The sequence below is a fragment of the Lepidochelys kempii genome, chromosome 3 (assembly GCF_965140265.1).
Source record: "Lepidochelys kempii isolate rLepKem1 chromosome 3, rLepKem1.hap2, whole genome shotgun sequence".
NCBI classification, from domain to species: domain Eukaryota; kingdom Metazoa; phylum Chordata; order Testudines; family Cheloniidae; genus Lepidochelys; species Lepidochelys kempii.
The window spans coordinates 14,155,154-14,170,950 of record NC_133258.1 but is presented as its reverse complement, the minus strand read 5'-3'; the positions used below and the strand labels follow the sequence as shown (position 1 = coordinate 14,170,950).

The window sequence follows — 15,797 nt, the reverse complement described above, 5'->3', positions numbered from 1 at the left end:
ACACAAAAAGATGTATGTGTTAACTGTGAAAACTTAAAATGAAATCAAAATAAAATTATTTTTCATCTGAGGTGGTAGGCGACAACAGGTAATGCTTTACCCCTCCCCACTTTTTTTTTTCTTTTTTTCCGGTCTTCCTTTTTAGTTCTTCTTGCTGAAAGTAAGATACAATGCAACACAGTTTTGGAAGACTAAGCATACAGTTACAGTTCCAGCTCCTACCTGCTGCATCCTTCAGCATGTCCCAAGGGAAGCGTGCAGAATGTTTTAACTGTGCTGTATGCCACTTAATTCAGTTTCTTAACTGCTTAGAAAGACTAATACCCCACTGCAAAGCGAACTGGAACTATATCAAGAAGGTTTTTTTTCTTCAGATAAAGCATTAAGAAAGTGTCACCTGTGTCATTCATTGTATCTGGGTTCCAGGAGGAAACAAAATACATCAACCTGCAATTGTAGCTAGCATATCCCTAGGGTTTTATAGCTTTCACACTTCAAGTAAGTCCCACAGCAAGCAAATTTTTATTAGGGCTGTCGATTTAATCACAGTTAACTCACGCAATTAACTAAAAAAAATGAATCCCGATTAATCACAGTTTTAATTGCACTGTTAAATAATAGAATACCAATTGAAATTTATTAAAATTTTTGGATGTTTTTGTACATTTTCATATATATAGTATTCTGTGTTGTAATTGAAATCAAAGTATATATTATTTTTGCTTACAAATATTTGAACTGTAAAAATGATAAACAAAAGAAATGGTATTTTCAATTCACCTCATACAAGTACTGTAGTACAATCTCTTGGTCATGAAAGTGCAACTTACAAATGTATATATATTTTTTTTGTTACATGACTGCACTCAAAAACAAAACAATGTAAAATTTCAGAGCCTACAAGTCCATACAGTCCTACTTGTTCAGCCAATTGCTAAGACAAGCAAGTTTGTTTACATTTAAAGGAGATAATGCTGCCCTCTTCTTATTTACAGTGAGAACGGGCATTTGTGTGGCACTTTTGTAGCCGGCATCGCAAGGTATTTATGTGGCAGATTTGCTAAACATTCGTATGCTCCTTCATGCTTTGGCCACCATTCCAGGGGACATGCTTCTATGCTGATGATGCTCATTAAAAAAATAAGCATTACTTAAATTTCTTACTGAATGCCTTGGGAGAGAATTGTATACCCTGCTCTGTTTTACCCATCTTCTACCATATATTTCCTGTTATAGCCATCTCAGATGATGACCCAGCACATTGTTCATTTTAAGAACACTTTCACTGCAGATTTGACAAAACGCAAAGAAGGTACTGATGGGAGATTTCTAAAGATAGCTACGGCACTCGACCCAAGGTTTAAGAATCTGAAGTGCCTTCCAGAATCTGAGAGGTATGAGGTGTGGAGCATGCTTTCACAAGTCTTAAAAGAGCAACGCTCCAATGTGGAAACTACAGAACCCGAACCACCAAAAAAGAAAATCAACCTTCTGCTGGTGGCATCTGACTCAGAAAACGAAAACAAACATGCATCAGTCTGCACTGCTTTGGATTGTTATCAAGCACAACCTTGATAACAATCAAGGTTGTCTTCTGGAACGGTGGTTGAAGCATGAAGGAGTGAATCTTTAGAGCATTTGGCATGTAAATATCTTGCGACGCCGGTTACAACAGTGCCATGAGAACAAGACATTGTAAACAAGAGGCGGGTAGCATTATCACCTGCAAATGTAAACAAACTTGTTTGTCTGAGCGATTGGCTGAACAAGAAGTAGGACTGAGCGGACTTGCGGGCTCTAAAATTTTACATTGTTTTATTTTTGAATGCAAGTTTTTTGTACATAATTCTACATTTGTAATTTCAACTTTCATGGTAAAGAGATTGCACTACAGTACCCATATTAGGTGAATTGAAAAATACTATTTCTTTTGTATTATTACAGTGCAAATACATGTAATCAAACATAAATATTAAGTGAGCACTGTACACTTTGTATTCTGTGTTGTAATTCAAATCAGTATATTTGAAAATGTGGAAAACATCCAAAATATTTAAATAAATGGTATTCTATTATTGTTTAACAGTGTGCTTAATTACGATTAATTTTTTTTTTTTTAATCACTTGACAGCCCTAATTTTTATACTGGAGCAAGAAGATGTTTTTAGTTTTGTTGGAGTTATTTGCTGCCTGTCCCTTGGAAGAAAGTGAAAGAGACTTCCCCTCTGGTGCACTGTATTCCTTAGTTAGAAAATTCCTGAGTCAGTGCATAGATTGTGATGTATCAGCAATTTGTCTGTTGTTTGATTACCCTTAGTCATTGCTGTCCCATTTAATTTAATGTAACTGCTCTAAGGTTCAGTTTGTGAGGCTGGTACAGTACTTGTGGTTATGATGCTGTATGTTACAGGAACTGTGGGATGCTAGATGATGTTGGACATAAGGTCTGTGATTGTGTGTTAAAGTGTCACTCTTGTATACCCCCAGGGTGATGTGATTATGCTAGATTTCTTTTTTCTTTGAGTTTAGTGGGGGAGACAGGAATTTTTTCCCCTCCAATTGTAACCTCTCATATACATCTGTTTTTCCTTATCTAGCTATTTCCCTATGTACACAAGGATGCTGTCAACAGTTATTCATATGAAGATACTAATTTACCTCTTGGTGCCTGAATAATAGTTCTTTGTTGCCATCCTTCCTCTGGACTACATTGCGAGGGTTGTCCGTTTACTACATGTTCAAGATTCACTATGATTGTCCTGCGTTGAATGAGTGCATGGTCTTGGTGCATGATTTGACCTGCATCACCCATAAATAGATCAAATAAAAGTAAATAAAGTCTGAAACCATTTGAACTCTTAGGTATACAGAAGCTAATGGAGAATTACTGTTAGTTCACACTAAGGGATGTACAAATGTAAAATTTTCAGAAGAAACTACTGTTTATTTTCACACGAGATTTTCAAAATTGTCTAATGGATTTAGGAGCACAAATCCTATTTAGGAGTATGAGTGCCACTGAAACACCTTAGGCCCTTTTGAAAGTCTCCCCCTAAATATTGTACATGCAGTCCTAGGGAGTACTTCTGATACACAAACTCCTGTTTAGACTGATATTTTAAGAAGAATGAGTCCCTTCTATAGCATATAGTATCCATGAACTGAGGTCTGGAAAAACCTGCCTTTCAGCAGGAAACTAAAGAAGCTCAGTCCATTTAAGATGGTTAAGAGGTTACGTAAGAAGATGTCTGATGAGAGACAGCTTGTTATTGTGGCAAAACAAGTCATAACAGGATCCCATAGCAGGGAGCTGAAGCTAGACTAGTTCAGACTAGATAAAAGGTGAATTTCTTTTTTAAATAGGGTAATTAATTAATTAGGATGGGACAGATTCTCCATTACTAGAAATCTTTAAATGAAGATTAGATGTTTTTCTAAAAGAAATGATGTCACTCAACCAGAAGTTATGGGATTGATGCTAGAATGGTGAAATTTTGGTGAAATTCTGTGGCCTATGTTGCACATCTCAGACTAGATTATCATAATGGTCCCTTCTGACCTTGAAACGTATGACTCAACATCTAAGTGGCAAGGTGGCCTCCAGAACAGATCACTGTTATAGTATCACTAGAAGAGGTATGGAGCTGAGGCACTTGTTAAGATAATTTTTCTTTAGAGAATAAGAAATAATAATACAATTATGCTTATGCATTGGTGGGGAGGAGGAGCAGAACTGGAAAGAAATTTTGTAGCAAAGTCTTCAGCTCTCCATCCTGGACTAAATGAACACATGTGTAAAGCTTTATTGTTTATCAAAATGTTGAAGACCAAAGGTAAATACGGTCATCAGAACTGTTTTCTGTTAAATTAGAATCTGTAACAAAAGCTCTGTTGTATTCAGAGGAGACTGTAGAAAAGAATTCTTCCATTGCCTGCAGTCCTGCTTTCTGGCAAAGGTGGAAAAAGTTCAATGAAAAATTTGACAAATCTCAAACAGCAATTGCTGCAGAATGTAAACCCAGGCAAGCAGAACAGAGGAGGTGGAGGAATGTATGGTTCGCAGAAAAGGAACTGAGAACGTAAAATAATGAAATACAACATCTGTCCTTGCAGTTAGGTCTCACAAAAGAGAATAAATATGAGGCATTAGACATTAACACTAAAGCGTCACTACAAGTCAGTGTGACTGAATTATGAAGAGGGGGAGAACACCTGGATATTTTTCTAAACATTTTGGTGACTAAAATATTAAATGTAATGACTAATGTTGAACATGTCCACAAAACTCCACACAGACGTACACTTGTTGAGCTACTCTTGAAGATGTTGACTGTGCAAACAGCATCATTGAGAACTTGTTTTAGAACAGGTGGACTTTTTTTTTTTTTTTTTTTTTTTTTGCAACTAGGGCTTGCCTGTGTGTAATACAGTGAGTTTAATATGCTTGTGGTGCAACAGCCTGCACCTGGGTGACTAGCGCGCTGTTTTTTTCCAGTCGTTGCATGAGCACCATCACAGCAAATTCCTACACAGCGCTGCTATTACAAGCCAGAATCTGAGACAAAAATATCCAAAAGTGCAAAGAGCTGTTCCCCTGTAGCATCCTGTGGTAATGACCGACAGAACAGAAATTCCTCTTCGAGTTTTTTGTCATTCTCAAATTTTATGTATGTCAGCATCTGAGCAGCACCTGAGACGTTCCTCGTTTTATCAAGAAGAACGGGAAACAAAAGGACTTCACTTGATTTTGGCAATCACTTGTTCAGTCATGTCATTTGCCATACTGTGAATATGCCTGGCAATAGTGTCATTAGACAGGGGAATCGAATCAAGTTGAGTCACTGCATCTTGCCCCAACATAATCAAAACCATTTTCTTCGTACGTGCCAGAAAAAAACTTTCTCCAATAGTGTGCGGTTTCCCGGTTTTAGTTATCCAATATGACACATCAGAAGATTTCTCTGGGGTTTTCTCATTTGCTATAGCTGCTGTTCTCAGTACTGTTTTCTGGCCCTTAGCACTCTCAGCTTTTGCTGAAAAAAATTAATCGGTTTTGTTTAAAGAGAACTGTGCTGCGTCTGAGTGCCGCAATATTTTTGAAGGTCTTAAGCTATCCTTTGCCAGAACTTCGCTACACACCAAACACTGTGGCCATGGGTCCTCCTCAAAACCAGTCCATGTAAATCCATATTCCAAATGTTTTGAATCATATTTGTGGTTTCTTGGATTTTACTGCTATTAGGATCCTTCTTTTGCTGCGAGTGGCAATCAACTCCCCTTCATTACCCCACTTTCATCCAGTTTTCTTCAGAAAATGGTCCATTGCTACAATTATTTCTACAGCAACTTTTCAAACTGGCTTCAACCACAACATGCTCAGTCAGTTGCTAGGTAATCATTTCAGACAGTTCTGATAGGCAAGTGGCTGAGAAAAGAAGTGGTGCACAGAGCTGGTGTTACAGGGCGGCAAGCAAAACAATTGCCTGGGACCCCACACCACAGGGGGCCCTGCAAAGCTAAGTTACTCAAGCTTTGGATTCAGCCCGCATAGGAGGCTGAGCTCAGGCTTCAGCTTTCTGCCCTGGGCCCCACTGAATCTAATGCCAGCCCTGGCAACCCCATTAAAATGAACTCATGACCCACTGTTTGAGAACTGCTGATTTAAACTATTCTTTAAAACCCCCAAAGACTGAGATTCCACAACCTTCCTAGGCAGTTTGTTCCAGTGCTTCAGTACCCTGACAAGAAGTTTTTCCTAGTGGCCAACCTAAACCTCCCTTGTTGCAATTTAAGCCCATTGCTTCTTATCCTATCCTCGGAGGTTAACGAGAACATTTTTTCACCCTTCTCCGTGTAACAATCTTTTATGTTCTTGAAAACTGTTATCATGTCCCCCCTCAGTCTTCTCCTCTCCAGACTAAACAAACTCATTTTTTTTTCAATTTTTTCTCATATGTCATGTTTTCTAGAACTTTAATCTTTTTTGTTGCTGCCTTCTGGACTTTTTCCAATTTGTCCACAATTTTCCTGAAATGTGGCACCCAAACTGGAAGCAGTACTCCAGTTGAGGCCTTATCAGTGTGGAGTAGAGTAGAAGAATTACTTCTCGTGTCTTGCTTACTATACCACTGCTAATACATCTCAGAATTATGTTTGCTTTTTTTGCAACTGTGTTTCAATGTTGACTCATATTTAGCTTGTGATTCACTATATCCCCCTAAATCTCTTTTCACAGTACTCCTGCCTAGGCAGTCATTTCCCATTTTATATGTGTGCAATGAATTGTTCCTTCCTAAGTGGAGTGCTTTGCATTTGTCCTTATTGAATTTCATCCTCTTTACTTCAGACCGTTTCTCCAGTTTTTCCAGATCATTTTGAATTTTAATCCTATCCTCCAAAGCACTTGCAACCCCTCCCAGCTTGGTATCATCTGCCAACTTTAGAAGTGTACTCTCTATGCCATTATCTAAATCATTGATGAAGATATTGAACTGAACTTGACCCAGGACTGATCCTTGCAGGATCCCACTCATTATGCCCTTCCAGCTTGACTGTGAACCACTGATAACTATTCTCTGGGAGTGGTTTTCCAACCAGTTATGCACTCACCTTATAGGAGCTCCATGTAGACTATATTTCACTAATTTGTTTATGAGAAGGTCATGCAAGACCATATCAAAAAATTTACTAAAGTCAAGATTTACCACATGTATCGCTTCTTGGCTTGTAATTGTATATGTTAACTCTGGCTATATGCACTGAGTGTAAATTTATGGATTGCGGTGCAATTGGCCACTCCTATTCTAACACTGTACTGTTGGTGCCAAAATTTTGCCTTTGTTAGCTTGAATGGTTTTCCTTTATTCATTAAATTAGAGTTTGGAAGGAGGTGATACTCCTTTCTCTAAGATTAAGATAACATACTTTTCTTGTTTGAGAAATTTGAGTGAACTGCTTTCTGCTACTGAAAAGGACAATCATTTAGTATCGTCTCTGCCTGCCTCCAGTTTATGAAGGGTGTGACAATTTGGACCAATGAACAGTTGTGTCCCCTTAATCTCTTAGCCTGGGGCACTTTTTACACTGCTTTGGTGTCAGAACATCTGCTTCTGGCCTGCTCACACAGCCTTCACCATGCAAATTCGCTCCCAGCTAAATTACATGAGCACTCTGAACAGTCACTCATGAACTACATCCAGAGCAACACCCACAAATTCTAAGTCCCAGCCTTGTCTCCACAGAAATGTGCGTCTTGTACTGCTCAATACACTTTTTAGCAGTATAAGGTCATATGAAGTCTGTCATTTCATCAAAGGAAAATAATAATGCATCAGCCTTGTTATCCCAAATGGAGTTTCTTACACATCCTAATCCAAATACACTGGTTAAGATAAAGCAATAAGATAAGTTTATTAACTACAGAAAGACAGATTTTAAGGGATTACAAGTGATGATGCATAAAAGTCAGGATTGGTTACAAAATACACTAAAAGGATAAAATGCAAGCTAATACCCAACTTAAAAGCTAGGTGAACTTAAAATCAGTAAATGTCACAGGTTGAGTCTCCTTTCAGCCTAGAACCCTTCTCCCTAGTCCAGTTCTTTGAAATGCATTGATGTCATAAGCAGAGATGAAGGAGGAGAGAGGTAAATTGGAGGCCACTGTTTCTCATTCTTGTTCCACCATCCGCTTTTTGAGGATTACCCGCAGCTGGGGTGCTGGTGACAAGTATTCTCTTGTGGATGTGAAGTCTGACCGATCCCTGTGTTGAAATGTAAATTTGTATACACCTTTCCCCCTGTTGGAGAATGGCCGCTTAAGCTGGTGACAGCTCTTTAACACCTGGCTGGGGCCAGTGTATCTTTGTTTCTGAAAAACTTGTTTGTGGGTGTTACCTGAAATTACAGCATATTTCAGTAACAATCATACAGTAGAATTTCAAAACTTCACATATAGTATTGCTACACAAATTCCAAGAGGATAATGATATTCAGCAGATTATTACTTTTCAAATGATACCTCACAGGGCATACTTGTACATAATTTATTATAGTCTTGTAAAAGTGGTGAACATAACAGTATAGACTGTCACAAGGGTGTAAAGTCTACTATATGGGATAGATCCTCAGCTAGTGTAAATCAGCATTGCTCCATTGAAGTCAATGGAACTCAAGCACATCCTTAAAATTAAATGTAAACATAAATGCGTGGTTGAATCTTGGCCTAAATATGGTGTTGCAAATATTTGGAGGGGTTGCTATATATAGACATGTACAGTTTGAATACTTTGCCTGTTTTGAGGCACTGTGTTATATAAGAATTTATTTTACATTTAACTATATCTGTAGGAAATACAATTAAAACTATCCAACAGAATGTTTTTTCTCAAATGGATTTAATTACCCTGTTTAATTTTCACTTTCTTCCTCTCCTAGCTGCCTTCGCTTTCTGAAGAATAAAAATGAAGGCAAATGTTATTGTTAAAATGCCAGCAATCACCATCCCAGTGCTCCTGCATGTACCAAGTTGGTGTGGTGCAAAGTTCGCCTCTATTGCTCTCCTGCTGACCTGGTGCATCCCCACAGTGGTGCCAGTCTTCCATTCGCTACAATATCATTAGTGTCTATTTCAAAAAGATTTAGGGCTCAGGCTATGTCTACACTATCACTTATGTTGGTATAACTTTTGTCACTCAGGCATGTGAATAAACCATCCGCCGACTGACATAAGTTACACTGACCTATGTGGACAGTGCTATGTGGACAGGACAGATTCTCCTGCCAACATAGCTACCACCACTCGCGGGGGATGGATTAATTAAGTCGATAGGAGAGTTCTTTCCCATCGGCTAAGAACAGCTATACTGAGAAGTTACAACAGAGAAGCTGCATCGGTGCAACTGCGCTGCTATAACCTCTCTAGTGTAGTCATAGCCTCCGTTATGCAAGATGCTGAGCCCTTTGGCCTTGACTCAGGAAAACACAAGTATGTGCTTAACATTAAGCACACAGTGGGACTACTCACGGACTTAAATTTAAATGTGTATTTAAGTGTTTTCCTGGATCAGGGCCAGAGTACTCAGCACCTTGCAGGCTTGAGCCCTAACTGTTGTGCTGCATAAGGAACATATATAAGCAAACTTCTGGAATCAAAATTCTGAATCTTACCATTGGCAAATATTACCCATGAGAAATAACCCAACCGTGTGTTATTTTTGTGCATTTTATTCTGTTAAAAAAACATTTAATTTTTGGGTTAACTTCAGAGTTATGCCTGCAAGAATTTTGTGGGTGGCATTTATTTTGCAGTATGTGGTTCTTGTTTGAATAAAGTGCATTATTTAAATCTACCCGTTGTTTTTCAGAGAGCAGAAAGACAAACACGAATGATGGACTCAGCCCAGTATGCAGAATTTTGTGAAAGTCGTCAGTTAAGTTTTTGTAAGTACTATCACATATAACTCCTGCACAGTATTTAGATGTGCAGTTATTTTATGTACACTGTAGAACCTAATTGATACATTTCTGGGAAATGTATTTATTTAATGCATGAAAGAGTATGTTAGGTTCTCTGTCCTCAGAACTGCTAAGTAATGCTAATTTATTACACTCTATTGAGATCAGGCAGACTATTTTATTTATTTTTATATTTCCCAGATTTCACAAATACTCTGGTGCTGAGTGCAAATATAAAATCCATAAATAGATAAAACTTTTAAGCAGTTTATGTATTAAACAACCATGTTTGTATGCAGCTTACCGTGGTATGGTTATACACAGCTGATAAATGAAGTACACCCTCAATGTTGTGATTACTTCTGAAGGTATCGAAAATTAACTATTGGTATCAAGTTTTCCTTTTTATTTCTGCATCCATAGATATACAAAGAACTTACTAAAGGGTCTTTTCTATTTTAAGCCGTAACCTCCTGCTGTGGAATTTATTCAACATCAGCCAAATTCATCAGTACACGCCATTCCAACACTAATAACATGATGACAGAATTAGGGCTTTACTAGCACTGAAAACCAGCTTACTAGAAATGCTTGTGGGCCACAACTATAATGGGTTGTAAATTAATGGGCTTGATCATGTAGCAAAACATAATTACAGAAGCGGTTAAGTGATGACTAAGGCTTCAGGTCAAAGGTCAAAGAGAAAGTGAGGTGAAAGAGCTAGTGAAAAGCATGACAAAATAGCACATGACCCTACAATACAAAATTGAATACAATGATATCTTTAAATGAGAGACGCTTATCTTGTTTTTTATAACAAGGCATTTGAATTGGGTGCATGAGTGATTCATTTATGTATCATAAAGTGCAAATAAATGACACATCCAAAATAGCACTCTGTGTAAATGTCAGCAAATGTAGGAAAACATGTTTTGTAAGCATTTATTCTTTTCCTAATTCAATATGTTTTGAAAGCTCAGTTGTAATTTGGCATCACACATCTGTGAATCATTAGGTAAATGGTACTTCAGATTGGGGTGATTTCAGCTAATGAGAGGTTTGTGATAATGCCATTTTTTAAACCTAAAAATTATAATCAGAACTCAATACAAATATAAATCTTCAGTTTACAAAATAACGTTCAATGTTGATGAACTGGAGATCATGATTATTTTTCTTAATGATCTGATGGATAATTTTTCTACCTTTTTGAATAACCATGGCCTCATTTTCCCCTCACATTTAATATCAATCAAGTTGTTAGTTGATCTCAATGGGTTGTTACTGGTGTAAAACTAGTGAGGAGAATCATACTCACAGTTTCATTACCTAGCATAAAGCAAACCAGATAATACAGTAATATGCTAAATGGCACAGGGCCTTTTATTAAAAATTAAGACAAAAGACTATTTTTTGATATTTCCCTTAGTTGTAGTAGAAATTGAATTTTAAAACTGCAGTGGGTTTAAAATAATAAATCCATATTACTGTAAGGTAAAGCCATGTATTAGCTCCTGAAAAGTCATCCAATGTTACAGTAGTGTTATAATTATTTAGTTATATGACACCATAAATCTGTATGGCATTTTAAAAACTGTTGAAAGAAAAGCTCCCTGCCCCAAATGTCAAACAGTCTAAGATGGCATGTATAAATATTCGATCCAGTGCTTTTGATCCTGCCACCTCCCTTTTACTCATCCTCAAATTCTCCTACTTTGGCTTCTTTTCCTCAGCCAACCAGTATATCCTTGTTTCCCTGTCCTAAAATATGATCCTTGATAACAGCTGCCTTTCCAACGAACACCCAATCTCTCTTCTCCCCTTTACCTCCAGCCTGATTGAACAGGCAGTTTACAACTCTATATCAAATTACTCTCCCACCCCAGATGCCCTCCAGTTGATTTCTGCCCTCTTCACAAACAGCTCTCACCAAAAGCACTAAGGACTTCTTCCTGGCCAAGTTTCTTTCATCTTTCTCTAGTCATTGACACCATTGTTCACTCTCTCCTTAACAACATTTTATCCTCCCTTTGGCCTTTCCTGATTCTCCTTTTAATTTTCCTGCCATTCCGTCAGCATCACTTTGGCCTTCCCACCTTCTTCCCTCTTTGTGCAAGCCCCCATGGGTCTCTGTCTCTGCCCATCTCTTCTTTTTTTCTCTGCCTTATTCCTGAGGTATCCTGAGTGTGTGTGGGATCAAAGCGTTATTTCTGTGTTGAAGATTTACAGATCTACTTGGCTGCACCTTTTATTTCCCTCTGCCTAATACCGCATTTCAGACATACCCAGCGAATCATGCTGGATAGCTTGTGATCCTCCAAGACCCTAACATAGTTAAAACTGAGCTCCTTAATTTTCCTTCTAAATCACTTCCACCTTTCTTCATTGCTGTTAATAACATCCTTTTCCTCCTCAATCAGGGGTGGAGCCTCAGAGTCATCTTATCCTATCTTTATCGCCATTCATCCAAGGGTTGACGCGAGCCTGTTTTTTCTTCCACCATAATATATTGTAAATCCAACCCTTCCTGTCTGTCCCCACAGTTAAATATTTGTCCGTACTGCAATCTCCTGCCTTGATTACTGCGTCTTTTTCTCCTCCTTTTCTTCATGATTGTCATAGCCTTCTCTTATAGGCTACCCAAATTGCTGCCTGTGAAATTAGTATCTTTACCCATTAATCTCACTCTCTCATTCTAACCCCCTCTTTGAATCCCTCTACTGCCTCTTTCTTGCCCTTCACATCAAGTTCAGTTTTACTTTTTGACTGTTACCCTGTCAGATGTAGAATTAAGCAAATAAGAATGTAGATCTATTGTTAAAATTAACTTCTGTTCACTTTGTTTTGAACTGACAGCCAAGAAAGCTTCCAAGTTTCGTGATTGGCTGGACTGCAGCAGTATGGAAATAAAACCAAATGCAGTTGCCATGGAGATTTTGGCATATTTAGCATATGAGACTGTGGCACAGGTAAGGGAATGTGCTATATCTACTGTGATACAACAGAACAAAGGTAACTAGTAATCTTAAACATCTTTCAACTAATCTCAGCAGACACTTCAGGCTGTGTGTTAACATTTCTTCAAAGTTGTATTTGACCTTTCAAGGGACTATCTCTGGATTCCTTTCTAACTTTCATGTAATCTGCAGTATCTGAGCTTTTGTACTGTTCCGTGCTCATTGCTCTGGTGTGTAAGTGGCACTTTTGGCTAATGGTTATAGCAAAAGATTGGCAGCTAGGAGGCCACTGAAACCACTCATTTTTCTATGTGAGTTCTGGCGATTCACTTGGGTTCAGTCATCCCAACTGTAAATAAAAGGTAGGGGTCGACCCTTTTTAGGTAGACAAATTACTCAGTAAATTTATAAAAGGTGATGAGAAAGGTGGTTCTTTGATTGCTGATCCCTATGCATATTCCACATGTGCCTGAGTCCAGAGGTTCATGAAAAGCAGTGTCTGTTGGCCCACATATGTGCAATTGCTCTCCAAGCCTGAACTTGGGAGCAGAGCCGAAAGCTGCTAAACCCAAGGACTCATCATTCAGGGCTTCTATAAGAGTAAGAGGCACTGTCATAGATGCAAGGACAGATCCCCATCCAGGTCTGTTTCTGAGAGAAGAGATCCTTCCCTGACCCCATCCAGGTTGGGCAAACCTTCACACGCACATCCTAATAGCTCAGAACTGCTGAAGGCCCCAGGCATGCAGTTAAAACACAGAAGAAAAAGAATCCATCAGTTCTCTTGGTAGCTCTGACTCCTAAACATAAAGACTGGCATCCATTGGCTCCATCTAGGAGTGCAGGACCTGACTCTATGGCAGTCCCAGCCCACTCTTCTAAGGATCAGCCACCTGCAAGATCTTGGGATGCATCGGAATCATCAGTCCTGACGGCCCGTATACCCTGAACCCTGGGACATGTGGGCACTCATGTCTCATCCCCTCTCCTCTTAGACCCGTCCTCTGAGAGACATTGCTACATCGGACGATGAATCTACTTCAGTAACTCAGGACTCCTCCCTGCTCCAACCCTAACGCAGGAGTGTTCACTTTCCAGTACTGACGACCCCACCAGTAGAGCCAGAGCAGGTCTCTGACTTGGGTGAGTCAGATACTCTGGCCAGCCATTCATCTCCTTGCAGAGAGATGAGTCCTGACAGGGAATTGAGGAGAACTGGATGCCCTCCTCCCACCCGTTGCCACCCACCCACTCAGGGCTACTTTTGACGCCTCAATTGAGAATTACCCATCTTTATGGATGCCAAATACTTCTATTCTGTCCTTTGCCCCCCCCAAACTTTGGGGGTCTTCTCTCACATTTTGCTCACAATTGGGACTCTATCATGACAGACATGTGGGTTCTAGAAATCATCCACCATGATTACTCCCTCAAAGTTATTTCCCTTCCCTCCCACAAACCCCGTTCCTGGTGGTTCTTCAAGGACCACTCTCACAAGGAGATTCTTTGCCAGGAGGCAGATTCTCTTCTCCAACAGGTTTCAGAGTAACAGCCGTGTTAGTCTTCTCCAACAGTGGCCAATAGAACAAGTGCAATCTCAACTTGAAGGGAGGTTTTATTCCCCATACATGTTAGTCCCCAAAAAAGATGAGGGTGGAGACCCAGTCTGGATCTTTGACAAATGAACATCTTTATTCAAAAGTCAAAATTCAGGATGGTTATACTAGCAACAGTAATCCCCTCTGTACAGGAGGGAATGTGGTTTGTGGCTCTCGACATAGAAGACACCTACTTTCATATAGTGTCCTTCCCTTGTACAAGCAACAGCACCCAGGGTATTCACATACGTTTTTTTGTGGTGGCACCCCCAATTAGATGCAATGGCTGCACAGCCTTCCCATACTTGGTTGACTGGCTCCTAACAGATCACTCCTACCATGAGGTCAGGTTAGCAACTTCGTTCCTGCTTCATCTTCTAGCAACACTGGTGTTTCTGCATGAACAAAGAAAACTCCATTTTGATCCTCACTAGGATGAAAAACATTATCAGAGTGATACTGGACTCCAGTTTCAGAAAGATCTTTATTCCCTGCAGAAAGATTTCAATCAGTGAACAATCTGATAACACAGGTTACTTGCAAACAAAAAAACTACAGTCAAAGTATGCCTTTCCCTACTAGACCACATGGTCTCATGTGATACCATTCGCCAGACTTTTTCTGCACCGCCTATAGGCCTGGCTCTGGTCTCTCTACTTACCAGACAAGGACCACGTGAACACCAGAGTGACTGTTCCCACCAACGTCATTGCCTCTCTCACATGAACCCGGAACAAGTGCAAGTGGGAGTCCCGTTCAACACTGCCATCCCCATTGCCACCATCATAACAGATACTCTGGGATGGGACACTCTAGGATGGGACACTTACTGAATTATCACACTGTACAGGACATTTGCACCAAACTGTACATCAACCTGCTGGAACTGAGAGTGGTCCGTCATGTATTCGCTCCATATCCAAATAATGTTGGATATCACTCTGGCCTTTTATATAAACAAGCAGGGTTGAGCAAGAACCCTGCCCCTCTTCCTGGAAGCAGTCAGGCATTGGAATGTTCAGAAAACGCATCACTATCCAAGCCACGGACCTACCAGGTATTTCCCTGCAGACCATGAGTGGGAAATATACAGCTCTCAGAGATTCACTCAAGCGGAACACCTCAATGGGATCTCTTCATGTTCCAAATGAACAGGAAACTTCCCTTGTATTGCAGGTATGGGCCATGATGCCCAGGACAAAGCTTTCCTGTTATCATGGTCAGAACAACTCAGATATGCCTTTCTGCCCATTCCCCTGCTACCACAAGTCTTGAGAAAGATCTGTCTCGTTCTGATAACACCCAACTAGTCCACACACTTGGTTCCCTGAACTTCTCAGAATGTCAACCTATCCTCCCATCAGGATCCATCCCTTGCCAGATCTTCTAATACAGGAAGACTGCAAAATCAGAGACCCTCACCCAGACCCACTTCACCTCACAGCCTGGTTTGTGGATGGGCTTCAGAACTGGAACACTCATATTCAGAAGCTGTCCAAGCCATTCTTACTCAGAGTAGTAAAGATTCAGCTAGGAACTTCTACCTACCTAAAGGGAGATGTTTCTATACCTGGCCACAGCACAATCAGACTTCCTCGGACTTTGCGGATATGCCAGTCATTTTAGATTATCTCCTGTCATTGAAGAACTTGGGTCTTCTCCTGAGCTCATTGTTGGGTCCATCTTGCAGCAATCAGTGCGGTCCTTCCTCCAGTAGATGAGTATTCCATTTTAACTCACCCAACAACAGACAGATTCCTGAAGGGCCTAGTCAGGACTTTTGTAC

General features: G+C 39.8%; 1 protein-coding gene across 19 annotated transcripts in view; it reads left to right on the top strand.

Moving 5' to 3' along the window:
- SUPT3H (SPT3 homolog, SAGA and STAGA complex component) overlaps positions 1–15,797 on the top strand; it is a 470,398-nt gene that overhangs the window by 371,596 nt on the left and 83,005 nt on the right. For all 19 annotated transcript variants that reach the window (XM_073335778.1, XM_073335781.1, XM_073335776.1 and 16 more), the window contains 2 exons: positions 9,366–9,441; positions 12,313–12,425. In XM_073335778.1, coding sequence (XP_073191879.1) covers positions 9,366–9,441; positions 12,313–12,425 — 189 coding nt within the window. The remainder of the gene's footprint in view (positions 1–9,365; positions 9,442–12,312; positions 12,426–15,797) is intronic.